We start from the raw sequence: 13,800 nt of genomic DNA on the forward strand, positions 1-13,800 counted from the left end.
TTTAGAGTCCAGTATAACCGAGATCGGAGTCTTGAGGGGACCTCTCACGGACGTACGCGGAAATGCACTTGAGAGGAACGTCAAAGAAAATCAACACCAGAGCGCTCCAAGAAAGTCCCACAAACCCTTACAGGCTCCTCCCCGCTCCTGCCTCGAAGATCCGCCTCCATCCTGCACCTCGGCTGTTGATTTCTTTCCCCTTTGTTGACTCGGCCATCGGCCCGCCGGGCCTGGCATTTCCCAGAAGGCCCAGCGCCGGGAAGGGGTTTGCAGCTGCTCCGTCATCGTGCGGCCCGACGCGAGCGAGCCCGCGCTTGTGTGCATTCCGGTTCAGTTCCTGGTCTCTGGTGCGAGGGTTCACTCGAGGCCCCGGCCTCGGTCTCCGGACTAGGCCGCGACCCCGGGCGCCATGAAGCAGGAGGGCTCGGCGCGGCGCCGCGGCGCGGACAAGGCAAAGCCGCCTCCCGGTGGAGGGGAACAAGAACCGCCGCCGCCCCCGGGCCCCCAGGACGTGGAGATGAAAGAGGAGGCGGCGACGGGTGGCGGGTCAACAGGGGAGGCCGACGGCAAGGCAGCGGCGGCTGAGCACTCCCAGCGAGAGCTGGACACTGTCACCTTGGAGGGTACGAGAGCCCGGGCCGGGGACGTGCCATGATCACGGGTGACAGCGTCCCGGTGATCCAGCCTCTCCTTGGGACCCCAGCGCAGCCTCCACCGTCCCCGCTTCCTTAGGATCACCGCTAGTGCCCGCCCCCGCTGCCCTGACACTCCCGACCCCAGCCCCAATAACAGTCTCTCCAGGCTCGGGACTCCTCCCTTCACACACACCTCCTCCCCCCACCTGGGGTTGCATCTAGAACTAGGTCTCACTGGGCCCTCTTCTAAGTCCTCTCCTCTGACCTACTCCATTTACATCCCACCAGACTGATTCTAGCTCCCCTAATGTATGATTGATCTCTCTAGAACCACCGGTGGTTGTACGTCTTCACGTGTGTAAAGGGAGCCCGGATGACGCAGAATACTGATCCCTGAGTTTTGAGAGTGTACAAAAAGTTTATGTTGTCTTGATTACCTTTAACAAACTCCCCTAAAGGAACCATTTCTACCGAGTAGCTTGCTTCCTTATTTCTCTGATTCCGGTGCCCAAACAATCCCATTGCTCTTTTCCTCTCCCTTCAAGCTCTTACTCCTACTTCTGTTTCTAAAGGGTTGAAGCACATGCCCACTTTCAGCTTTTTAGGTGTCATCTTTGTTTGAGTTCCCAGTACTCACCTTCGACCTAAACTATATACCAATCCCATTTCTTTTTTCCTAGGTGCCCATTCTCAATTTCCTACCTTCCTCTTGTTCCTCCAAGTTCATATGTCACTCTTCCTGCTTGGAGCCTCCTGCCCACATTTGGAGTGGGTAGAGTGAGAGCTTCCCAACGTCCCCCTGGTGCTATTTTCCCGGTTCTAGATCAAGTGGGACCTGACTATTTATTGGATTTTCTCTCTACTTAACTGCATGAGAAACTAGCTCAAAAACGTTGAGATAAGCCAAGTTATGCCCCTGGGTGGTGCTTTTGAGGATATGATAGTGATGTCTGCATCAGCTCCTACTCTCAAGTTGGGCAACAGGATCATATCTAATAAAGATCCTTTTATCTAAAATAATGTCAGCCAGTGGTAAAGGTGCCATGCAGCATTACTTACTGCGTATATACATACGTTTCTTTTAAACACTTCGTATTCTTATTGTAAAATCACTCGTTCATTTTAGAAATTTTGGAAAATATGAGAAGTCTTAAGTAGCAGGAAAAAAAAAAACCATGGTTAACATTTTTTTCCTGTGACTTTTTCCTGTGCTTTCTCATAATTGAGATTGATTTATATATACAGTTTGGAACAGGCATAACTAAATACAGATAATTTTGTGTGTTTTCATTTAACTCATCCATAAACAAAGCATTCAGTTATTCCAGAGACATTTATTGAATACCTGATATAGTGGTTAAGAATTCAAGTTCTGGAATTAGTTTCTTCATCTTTGTAAATGAGAGTAATGGTACCTATTTCACTGGTTTATTATGAAGAGTAAAATGCATAGAACTGTGTCTAGCACATGGTGAACACATAGTAAACTCTCCATAAATACTAGCTATTATTGTTATTATATCGTTAATGTGACCCAGGCATCCTGTGCTAAGTATACAAAGGTCACTAAGAAACTACCAATTGATTGCATTCCTTTATTCCTGGACGTTTAAGTTGTTTCCAGTTTCTTACTATTGTAAATAGTTCGCAACAGTTATCTTTGTGCCCAAGTTTTTAATTTACCTTTAATAAGTATTTCTTCAGTATAGATTCTCTATATGCCTGAATCAAAAGGGTGAACGTTTTTAAGGTTTTTGGTAGGTGTTGTCCAGAAAAACTGTACTGATTTATATTATACCAGCAGAAATGTCCTGTTCAGCCCTGTACTCAATCATTTTTAAAATATTACTAATTTATTAGTTGAAAAATGTTTCCATTTGCACTTACTCGAATCCCAGTGAAATGTATTTTTCATGTCTGTTACCTGTTTGTCATTTGTCTTTTTGTGTTGTCTGTGTTCATTTTTATTTGTCTTAACCATTTGTACAAGCTCCTTGTAGAATAAGAATATGAATCTTTGGTTGCATTTGTTGCAAATATTTTTCTTTTGTTTACACAATTATTCAGAAGGATTTTTTTATGAAGTTAAGGTCATCAGTCGTGTGTGTGTGTGTGTGTGTGTGTGTGTGTGTGTGTGTGTATGTATTTCTCCCGTTGCTTACATTTCGGAAGTCTTTTCCTGTTTAGAGATCTGACAAATCTTCACGTTTGTTTTATTTCTCATCTTTTTTCCTTTCTTCCTCTTTCTGTCACCCTCTACCCCTTCCCTCACCCCATCTTTATTTTTTGTTGTCTCCTAGGTCTTAAAATCAGTCTGTGGAATCCATAAGTGTTGCTTAATCTATTAGGGCAAAAGAGGTGATTGGCCACATAAGAGGCTCTCTAGAGCTACTTGCCTGGAGTGATGGGGGACTAGGAAGGCTTGGAAGTAACCATATTTTTTCCTTCTCTGGTCCTCCGCAGACATCAAGGAGCACGTGAAACAGTTGGAGAAAGCAGTTTCGGGCAAGGAGCCTCGATTCGTGCTGAGGGCCCTGCGGATGCTGCCTTCCACATCACGCCGCCTCAACCACTATGTTCTGTATAAGGCTGTGCATGGCTTCTTCACCTCAAATAATGCCACTCGAGACTTCTTGCTACCCTTTTTGGAAGAGGTTAGTGGGTCCAGCCAGCTTAAAGGGTGTGGGCTTGACCTGAGACCTCCCGGATGTAGCTGTTTCCCATCCTGAAGACCTGTCTTATTAGCTGCTGTCGCAGAGCAGTGAAGCAAAGCAGCCCATTTTATTACTCATTTGCCCACTAACAAGGGAAATCATCCTTCTGCCCTGTAGTGTCATTCTTCTGAGTCAGGGAAAGAAGCTAGGAATCAGGACCCTTCCAGCCAAACTCATTTACCACTACCCCCCAACATGGATGCTCTCCTCCAGTTGGGTGACGTCTCCGTTGCCAGCTCCTTTTTGCCTCCAGAGCTTCACCATGGAGGACGTATAGAACAGTGGTTAAGTGCACAGGTTTTGAAGATAGAGTTGAATTTGAATCCAAACTCTACCACTTGGTACCTGTGGGGCTTGGGCAAGTGACCTAACCTCCTTTTCTTCATTTGTTAAATGTGATGAACAGATCTTGAGGGCGAGGGGGGAGTGCATATAAAGCTGTTGGAACAGTGCCTGACACAAAATGAATGCCTCTGAAGTTAGTTTGACGGTGGTAGTGGTCTCCGTGCCAGGAGAGACCTCTCCTTTTCCTTTCTGCTGTGAAATCCCCCTCATCATTCGTGGTACAGTCCAAGTCCTGCCCAAACTTCATCAACCCTTCCAGCCACCTTCACCTCCCTAAAATCCTGTGTGCTTGCAGCCTGTTACATAGATGTAAAAACTCAGAAAATCCCTTGAGGTGGAACGAGGAAGAATTTATTGTCTGGAAAGGGGAAAGCGCCCTCCTCCAACCCCACCTGGAATGGTTTTAACCTTGACATCTGTAGATTCACCCAACATGATCACTTTTTGTGCTAACTATAACACATTATTCCAGTTTTGGTGACTAGATATGAAAATAAATACTATGTATATGTCAATTTCCTCTTTTCCCACCAAAAAAAATTTTTTTGTCTAGTTATTCTTGATCTCATTTCTAGAATTATATCACTTCATTAAACCCTGTCTGATAGAATTTGGAGTGGTTCCACGTGTGGTGGTTTAATCCCTCTCTTTGGATTGTAGGCTCTTTGAGGGATCCTTACATCATGCTTTCTGTTCCCATTATCATCTGTGAAGATGTCTATTATATTCCTGTAACCCTTTATTGTAGTTATTGTATTGCCAGCTTCCTTGACTCCCTAGAGAAAGAGATTGTGTCATCTTTACAAAATATCCCCAGCATCTAGAAAAATCTTGGCACATCATAGGCACTCAGTAAATATTTGTTAAAATACACAAGTGCTTAATAAATTCTGATTGACCTGACTGAGCTTTTGCACGGTAACTCACATCCTCTCCTAGCCCATGGACACAGAAGCCGATTTACAGTTCCGTCCTCGAACAGGAAAAGCTGCGTCGGCACCCCTCCTGCCTGAGGTGGAAGCCTATCTACAGCTCCTCATGGTCATCTTCCTGATGAACAGCAAGCGCTACAAAGAGGTATCCAGGACCAGTGGGAGCGTTAATGTGCCCCAGGCAGTGCGAGGGGTTTGCAGGGGAGGTTGTCTCTAGTGAAGAAATGGACATAATCACTGTGTTATTAACTGTCCCCTAGATTCTCCCTCCATGTGGCCTGACGGGGAACCCCTCAACTCTTGCCCGGGCACTGTGGGAAAGGGCTGGCACTGGTTACTCTGTACCTGTCTGTGGTACAATACCAGCATAGTTTATTCTTTTGGGAAAAGTAGGGGATTTGGAGACAGAAAGACCTGGCTTCAAATCCCAGCTGTACTTGAGGCAAATTAATTTCTCCTAGCTATATGTAAAATGGGGAAAAGTGTATAATTTACAAGGTGGTTATTAATATTCAATAAAATAATATGTTTAAAAATACTTAGCACAATGATCTGCAGATAGTAAGCTTTTACAATATTTTAATAAATGGCAGCTATTATTATGGGACTGAACACCTCCATTTTGGATACTACAAATACTTCCTCCACTCCTTCCAGCTGGGGCCAGCTTTTTTGTCAGCATAGCCACTGTCCCAAGAACACACTCAAGAAATGGCAGGTCCCACTCCTCAGTTCCCTATTTTGTTTTTTCCTTGCCTTGCCAACTGGTTGGTTTTTGTTTTTTTGTTTTAGATATAATTCAACTGCCTTTAAAGTGTACAGTTCAGTGGTTTTTGGTAAATTCACAAGGTTGTGCAACCATCATCACTGTCTAATTCCAGAACATTTTCATCACCCCAGAAAGAGGCACCATACCTATTAGTAGTCACTCCTCATTCTCCCCTCACCCCAAGCCCTGGCAACCACTAATCTACTTTCTCTCTCAGGCACTTTCCCTATCCTGGACATTTTGTATAAATGAAGTTATACAACACGTGGCCTTTTGTGTCTGGCTTCTTTCACTTAGCATAATGTTTTCAAGGTTTATCCATGTTGTAGCATTTATCTGTACTCCATTCCTTTTTGTGGATGAATAATATTCCATTGTATGGATATACCACATTTTATTTATCCATTCATTGGGTGATGGGCACTTGGGTTGTTTCTACTTTTTCGTTATTATGAATAATGCTGCTGTGAACATTTGTGTGCAAATTTTTGTGTGAACATGTTTTCAGTTCTTTAAGATACATACCTAGGAGGGGAATTACTGGCTCACATGATAGCTCCATGTTGAACTTTTTGAGGAATTGCCACTTAATTCTCTATGGGCTGCCTCCCCAGGCACAGAAGATCTCTGATGACCTGATGCAGAAGATCAGCACTCAGAACCGCCGGGCCCTGGACCTTGTGGCAGCCAAGTGTTACTATTATCACGCCCGGGTCTATGAGTTCCTGGACAAGCTGGATGTGGTGCGCAGGTACTGGTGATCAAAGGTCTCACTCGTGGCCCTTGGGGTCAGAGATGTGGTCAGTCACTGCCACAGAGTGTGGGCTTGCAGAGGGGGTAAGCTGGTAGATACCAGGTGCCCAGCAGGAAATGGGGGTAATGGTTAGCATGCCCTGAGCCATGAAGGGGTTGAGAGAGGGACTGAAGAAAGATGAAGAAATGGAGATAACCCCTGGGCTGTATGAACTGTCCCCAGCTCTTCCCTTCGCTGCACATCAAGGGAAGACTGATTGGTAGGTGAAGAGTGGAAGGACAGGCTGGAAAACATTTCACCCCTATGCTGAAACCCTGCAGTGCCTCCCCTTTTCCCTCAGGGCAAAGCCAAAGCCCTCAAGGCCTGACATGATCTGGCCCCTGTTGCTCCCTCCTTGACGTTATCTCCTACTGCTCCCGTGACTCGCTCTCAGCCACGCTGGCCTCCTGGCTCTTCCTTGGGCAAGCAGGCACACTATTCCTTAGAGTCTTCGCATGGCTTGTCCCTCTGCCAAGAATGCTCTTCTCCCTACGTCCTCCAGGTCTTTGCCTAACTGTTACTTTCTCAGTGACTCCTACCCTGACCAAGCTATTTAAAATCAACCCCATACTTCTCACCTCCTGTCGCCCCCATTGCACTTACCCTGATTTCTCCATAGCCCCTACCACCTTCGATCGTACGACGTAATACACCACTTACCATGATCGTTGTCTGGCTCCCCCACTAGAGTCCAAGTTCCCCAAGAGCAGAGTTTTGTCCTTTTCTGTGCACCTAGAATAGAGCTTCTCTCAGTAAGCGCTTGATAGTAGAATATTTAGTGAATAACCAGAAAAGCAGTTTGTATCACTTTTTAAGGAATTGAGAGAATAGAGAGGTCAAAGGCAGTGCAAAGAGTTGTGATTTGAGGCCTTTGACATCTTTTTTCTTTCCTTCTTGAAGCTTCTTGCATGCTCGGCTCCGGACAGCCACCCTTCGGCATGACGCGGACGGGCAGGCCACCCTGCTGAACCTCCTGCTGCGGAACTACCTACACTACAGCTTGTACGACCAGGCTGAGAAGCTGGTGTCCAAGTCCGTGTTCCCTGAGCAGGCCAACAACAATGAGTGGGCAAGGTACCTCTACTACACAGGTGAGCAGGGGCCCAGCCCCCAAGGCAGAGGGGTCTCAGGCTCGCTTGGTGCATATTTTCTAAAAGTGGGGTGCACTTGGTGCGTGAGGCCCACTTGGCACTCTGCTTTACAAGGGGGTTTGGATGACACCATTCTCTTGATCCACTCTGCTCCTCTCCACACCAGGGCGAATCAAAGCCATCCAGCTGGAGTACTCCGAGGCCCGGAGAACAATGACCAATGCCCTGCGCAAGGCTCCTCAGCACACAGCCGTCGGCTTCAAACAGACGGTGAGCGGCAGTTCTCGTCCCTTTGCCGCTTACTCACCTGCTACCACTTTAGTTCTGTTTCCCTGTATGAGGGGCCAGGGAAGCCCTCCTTAGTCTTCATTATCCAAGAGGTTGCATCACATGTCTGTCTGTGCATAACATTGTTCAGAGCTCATCAAGCAGACGTGATCCACATCTCTAGCAGTTTCTGTTCCGCATATTCTCCTTGGTAGATGGGTTTAGAATAGTCCTGATTCCCCAGCACTCCTTATAGTCATTCTAGGCGTGGGTCTGGATTGTGTTGATAAACCCCAGACTTGTAACTGGTCCCTCACATGCTCGTTTGGGAGCAGTGTTGTGTGTGGACAAGGTACCCAGAACATCTTCAGCTGGCTGACTGACTCAGGTGGAGATGAACGTTGGCCACCTAAGAGCTGTCAGTCACCATATAGTCTTTGAGTGAGGGATAGAAAAGAAGGATGAGAAGTGGTGTTTGCCCTTGAAGAAACAGATAAAGAACACTGACCCAAAGTCTGTGTAAAGTCACAGAGACTGGTAGGCAGAATTTGGACCCAGCTTTCCCAACTACAAACCTCTGCTCCCACCTTAATACGACATCCACCTCCTAGTGCCCTTGCCTGGAGCACAGGATGAAAATGTGCAATGATAGGTCGGTGTAGTAGGTTTGGTTTGTTTCTGTTCATAAGTTCAGAGACAGGCAGATTTGGTTTTGATCAAATAATTAGAGATCTTAAAGAAAAAAGTTGAATTTGGTCTGGTTTTTGAAAGATAGGAGGAATTTTCACAGAAAGGAATGGCTTTTGAGACACACAGGGTACATGTGTAAAATGTTAGATTGCTTACAATATAAGGCACACACTAAAGTTTCTTCTAAAAACACAAATAATTAACATATAGACTGTGTCATGTACCAGGGGAGAGGCATTGTGGGGTAAAGCAGTGTTTTCAAACCAGATTTTACTGCAGTTGGATAAGGTTTCAAAGTTTGCTGTGGTGGAGCCAGGTGGCAGGAAGGAGCAGAGAGAGCTGGAGTGAGGTCTTTGGCCTGTGGACTATTGGTGAAGGAGCCAGGAAAGAGATGGGATGGTTGCTTAAGAGGAGAAGCAGCAGAGTTGGGGGAACTTTCCACCCCGAGAGACTTAAGTAAATAGATGGTGGGCCAAGGCCTTGGAGGAGATAGGAGGGAATGAGATAAAGAGCACAGGTGGAGAAGCTAGCTTTAGGTAAAAACAGGGAGGGTGAGAATGGGTGAAGAGAGACATTAAGTTTAAAGTGGAGTCCACGATAGAATCCTTGGACAGCTTATCCATCCAGAGTAAAATCCACACTCTCCTTGGGTGATCTCACTTGCTTTCATAGCTCAACTCTCACCTCCATGATACTTCACCAAAGTCTGTTACTGACTGTCTAAGTCTACTCGGGCTGCCATAACAAGGTACCACAGACTGGGTGGCTTAACAAGAGAAATTTATTTCGTCACAGTTCTGAAGGCTAGAAGTCCAAGATCAGGGTGTCAGCATAGTTGGTTTCTTCTGAGGGCCTCTCTTTTGCTTGTAGATGGCCATCTTCTTCTAATGTCTTCAAATGGTCTTCCTGCTGTGCATGTCTGTATCTTAATTTCTTCTTATAAGGACACCAGTCATACTGGATTACGGCCCACTCATATGACCTCATTTTACCTTAATTACCTTTCTAAAGGCCCTATTTCCAAATATAGTTACATTATGAGGTACTGGGGGGTTAGGGATTTCAACATGAATTTGGGGTTCACAGTTCAGCCTGTAATACTAATTTTGAACCTGCTCATGAACACCAGACCTACAAATCCAACTTCCGCCACACATCTCTATACAGATACTCGCTGACTCCTCACACTCAGCTTGTCCAGAACAAACCCCCTTGGGCGCCCCTTACCAGTTGTTCCCATCCAGACGAGCCTCAGGATCATCTCCAACTCTTCCCCACCCCTCTTCCCCATTACTGAGTCATCTGTTGATTTGCCCCATGTCTTTTGTATTAGCCTCCACTCTGATATTGCCAGTGCCCTTATTCGAGCCCCTAACATTTCTGGTTCCGTACAACTGCCTAGCTAAGCAGAGCTCTAGGCCCGTCTTTGCCTTGCCCCGGAAGCTTGCATTGCTCTCCATTGCCTGCCCAGTAGAGTAGCATAAGTCTTGTGAGGTGGATAGGCCAGGTATTATTGTTATTATGCCCATTTTAGGGATGAGGAAACCAAGGACTCAGTTGCCCAGCATTTCCTAGCTATTGACTAGAGACTAAACCTCAGTATTCTGTCTCCAAGCTCTGAAGCCAGGCTGGCTTTCAAAACAGCGCATCCCCAGACTGGCCCCAGTCGTCTCTCCTGATAGCCCCCGTACTCCTCAAGGGGTATCCTCACCCTTGCCTGTCTCTCTTCCAGCCTGTTCCCTTGACTGAAACGTTCCCACTCCTTTCTCTGCTTCATCCTAATCCTTAAGGCACATATTAACTGCTACTGTTGCCATGGTTTTCTCCTCTCTTGTGGATTACTCCAAGGGACAGGGCAACTTCGTGGGTGTATGTGGAGGGGTGAGGAGTCCTTGCCCAGATGTGGACATGATCACCCACCACCGTTGGGTGATTTAACCCTTTACCTCCCTCGCAACACTTGCTATTGCATGATTCAGCTGTCCGTGTTCCTTTCCCTCCTACTTGGTGGGAAGCTCCTTAATTGCTGGGCATCATCCCCTCCACCATAGTTTTCCTTGCACAGTGCTGAATCCACGGTAAGCACTACTCAGAAACACTCACAGGTTTATGGAGGAGGAAGGCCTGATTGCCCAGCCAGCCCTCTAGGTCCATACACGGCTCGTTCACTGAGTTTCTGCCAGGCCCATTTCCTGTGCTTCTGCTTCTACCCAGATAACTAGGTCTACACAGTGTTCACCTCCTCTCCTCCAGGAACAATCCACTTCCCTAACTGGCATCTTTGGCTGACTCGCATTCCACTCCCTAGGCCTGTGGGCCCTGTTCCCTCACCTCTGAGCCGCAGAACCTGCCCACCTGACCTATACTTTAGAGCATTGCCCTTTCAGAGCAGTGTGTGCACTGACTGGCCAGATAAAATGGAGCTTAGGGCTGAGTGTGGTCAAGCCCTAATTCCCAGTAATTCCCACTACCTGGCTACAAAGGCAGGGCTTCGATGCCATGCCCAGCACAGGTGCTCAGGGTTTCTTCCTCTCTACATGGGTCTAATCACAATGCCACTTTCCCCATTTCTCAGTATGTCTGACTGAATCAAAGCCCCATTTCATTCTCTTCCACCTCGTGGGGCTCCTTGCCCACTGCATTCGTGTGTCACACTCTGCCAGGTGCACAAGCTTCTTATTGTGGTGGAGCTGTTGCTGGGGGAGATCCCGGACCGGCTGCAGTTCCGTCAGCCATCCCTCAAGCGCTCACTCATGCCCTACTTCCTTCTGACCCAAGGTAAGGTTGGTCCCCCTCCCAGAGCTTGCCAGACCCCCTGGCACTGCCTCTTTGATGTGTGTGCCCATTTGCATCATCTAATCCACTCCTCTCCCACCTGCAGCTGTCAGGACAGGAAACCTAGCCAAGTTCAACCAGGTCCTGGATCAGTTTGGGGAGAAGTTTCAAGCAGATGGGACCTACACCCTTATCATCCGGCTGCGGCACAACGTCATTAAGACAGGTCTGGATCAGAGTCTGAGGACCCCCTGGAAGAACAGGACCCAGACTAGGTTTCTCCAAGGGACAGGGACAACCCTGTGGGTGTCCGTGGGCAGGTGAAGGGTCTGTCCCCACCCCACTGCTCCTTCCTCTCCCAGGTGTGCGCATGATCAGCCTCTCCTATTCCCGAATCTCCCTGGCCGACATCGCCCAGAAGCTGCAATTGGACAGCCCAGAGGATGCAGAGTTCATTGTTGCCAAGGTGGGGCTGGTTCAGGCACCGCGGTGGCCCAGGTTGTCACCTTCTGCCTTAGTTCAGGGGTGGGAGTGGGTGGAGATTGGCCAAGGAGAGGATGGGTGAAGCAGTGGCATAGACTTTTCAGGGAGGTCCCATCTTCAGTGAAGCCAGGAGGTTGCCAGAGAGAGAGTATGAGGGTGTGTGTGAGAGTGGAAGGAGGACGAAGGGATGGGACAGGATGTTCTAGGACTTAGAAGATGGGCTTTCTGGTGACTTTTCCTCCCTTGGGGGCCTGCAGGCCATCCGGGATGGCGTCATCGAGGCCAGCATCAACCATGAGAAGGGCTACGTCCAGTCCAAGGAGATGATTGATATCTATTCCACCCGGGAGCCCCAGCTCGCCTTCCACCAGCGAATCTCCTTCTGCCTGGATATCCACAACATGTCCGTCAAGGTGAAACACCCTTGTGCAGAGGCGAGCTTGGAGCAACGTGCCCCTCCCTCCATACCTGGGGATTCCTCGGAGAAGATGGGCTTGGTTTGGGTCCAGTTCCCAGGCCATCTCTGTAAAATCATTGAATGGCAGTGCAGGGGGCCCAGAGGGAGCAAAGGACTTTGCTGTGGGACCACACACCTTTAAGAGGTCTGGTCACCAGAGAGGACAAGACAGGGATTCTGGGTGCAGGATTCTAGATCTGGCTCCAAATTTGAGGCATTTGCCTTCTCTGAGCCTCTTTCCCCATCTGTGAAGCTGATAATGAGATGTGACCTGCCCTGCCTGCTTCTCGGGTGACAAGCTTCAGTGAAATCACTGTTAGGGCACTTAGTGAAGTCTACACCGTGTAGAAGGTAGGGCTGGTATCTGGTTCCACAAAAGGCTATTAAGCCCTCGTCCTGTCAGGCAGTGAATTAGGCGCTGTTACTATTTGATTGCCGAAATTTTTCCTGGTCTCCTTCCCCCAGGAAACGAGGGATATTGCTCCCTTGCCTAAAATCAGCCGAATGCCGTGCTCCATGGGACACGCGAGGCCCTTTGTGATCTGTGCCCATGCCTCTAGCCTCACTTCCCATGACTCTCCCCACCGTTTCCTCCCCCACACACTGCCCCACTGGACCTGGCCAGGCCTTTTCACAAGTTGACTCCTCTTCTGGAATGCCTTTCCTCCATTACCACAACCAGTCCGTTCTTCCTCCTTTTCCTCCTCTCTGCAGTCCCCCTCCCTGCCCAGTCAAGAGGGTTGGTCATTCGTACCTCCAGATTCTCCTAATTTTCCTTTTTTAGCATTTACCGCATGGTGGTGTAATACTTAGTTTCCACGCCTGGCTCCCCAACTAGACTAAACCTATCTTGGTCCTATCTAGTGCGTGGTACACAGAAGGAGCACAATAAATGTATGTTAAGTTAATGCCTGCTCTTCATCTTGCTCCTGTCTCAACTGTGCTTCAGGCCATGAGGTTTCCTCCCAAATCGTACAACAAGGACTTGGAGTCTGCAGAGGTAAGCTGCCTTCTGCCCTGGGAAAGACTGAATGCAGAGAGGGAAGAGGGAGGTTTCTGGAAGGGCCGGGGGCAGCTTTGAAGCTTTGGCAGCCCCTGGCCTTGGGGTGGGCCAGGCTGGGTGAAGCACCAAGTGAGTGAGCGAGACGGCTAGTCCTCAGCAGCCCGCCCTCCCCCATCCTTCCCCAGGAACGGCGGGAGCGAGAGCAGCAGGACTTGGAGTTTGCCAAGGAGATGGCAGAGGATGACGACGACAGCTTCCCTTGAGCTGGGGGGCTGGGGAGGGGTGGGTGAGTGGGGACTGGCGTGTCGTCTTTCCCCCTTGGGGGTCCCCTGCCCAGCGAACTGGCCCCTTTTCCCACACACGGCTCACAGACTGCATGCATGCAGGGGCTGAGGGGAGCAGGGGGCCAGCCCCCCCGCCCCCCACCCAGGGCCCCTCCCCAGCCGGTGGCTTAGCACATGGTGGGCAGGAGGGCGGGGTCCTGGCTAGTGGTGTGGGCAGCAAGACGGGAGGGAGTAGCCCTGTGTCTCCCCCAGTGAGTAGAGGACTGGGATTGGGACGTGTGTTGGGTTGTACGTTTTTTGAAGCTTCAGTTATGATTTTTAAACAATAAAAAATTCTGCAGAGCTTTTTGTGCATCAGTTTATGACTGTACTTTGCTCTCACACCTGCTGTGTTGACAGGCTCTGATTTTGTTTCCTGGTCTTGGAGTACTAGCCCCAGGTGCAATATGGGGACCTGGTGCGGCTGCAGCTGAGGAGGAAGCCGAGGACTGGGTGAAGGACACTGAGCTGGGAGCAGAGGGGCCTGGGTTTACTCCGTTTCATACCTAACCGGCTCTCGAAT

General features: G+C 48.6%; 1 protein-coding gene across 2 annotated transcripts; it reads left to right on the forward strand.

Annotated features, from left to right (window-relative positions):
- The first annotated feature begins 312 nt into the window (after window positions 1-312).
- Window positions 313-13,583, forward strand: PSMD3 (proteasome 26S subunit, non-ATPase 3). 2 transcript variants are annotated; one of them, XM_058560889.1, is made up of 12 exons: window positions 313-623; window positions 3,099-3,289; window positions 4,634-4,771; window positions 6,010-6,146; window positions 7,089-7,279; window positions 7,446-7,549; window positions 10,900-11,014; window positions 11,118-11,237; window positions 11,374-11,477; window positions 11,752-11,907; window positions 12,901-12,951; window positions 13,140-13,583. In XM_058560889.1, the coding sequence occupies exons 1-12, from the start codon at window positions 410-412 to the stop codon at window positions 13,215-13,217; spliced, it is 1,599 nt and encodes a 532-aa protein (XP_058416872.1). In that variant the 5' UTR covers window positions 313-409; the 3' UTR covers window positions 13,218-13,583. The 2 variants fall into 2 exon arrangements, with proteins under 2 accessions (XP_058416872.1, XP_058416873.1); XM_058560890.1 differs by lacking the exon at window positions 13,140-13,583 and having other exon boundaries at window positions 12,816-12,903.
- The last annotated feature ends 217 nt before the right edge of the window (window positions 13,584-13,800 follow it).

This window comes from Diceros bicornis, chromosome 18 (genome assembly GCF_020826845.1).
Source record: "Diceros bicornis minor isolate mBicDic1 chromosome 18, mDicBic1.mat.cur, whole genome shotgun sequence".
Lineage (NCBI taxonomy): Eukaryota > Metazoa > Chordata > Mammalia > Perissodactyla > Rhinocerotidae > Diceros > Diceros bicornis.

What these genes read in the sequence shown, in the direction of transcription:
- PSMD3 (XM_058560889.1), top strand. Translation starts at nt 410, where the DNA reads ATGAAGCAGGAGGGCTCGGCGCGGCGCCGCGGCGCGGACAAGGCAAAG. An exon ending in GGACACTGTCACCTTGGAGG is followed by an intron (nt 624 to 3,098) that starts GTACGAGAGCCC and finishes GGTCCTCCGCAG; the next exon opens with ACATCAAGGAGCACGTGAAA. An exon ending in ACAGCAAGCGCTACAAAGAG is followed by an intron (nt 4,772 to 6,009) that starts GTATCCAGGACC and finishes CTGCCTCCCCAG; the next exon opens with GCACAGAAGATCTCTGATGA.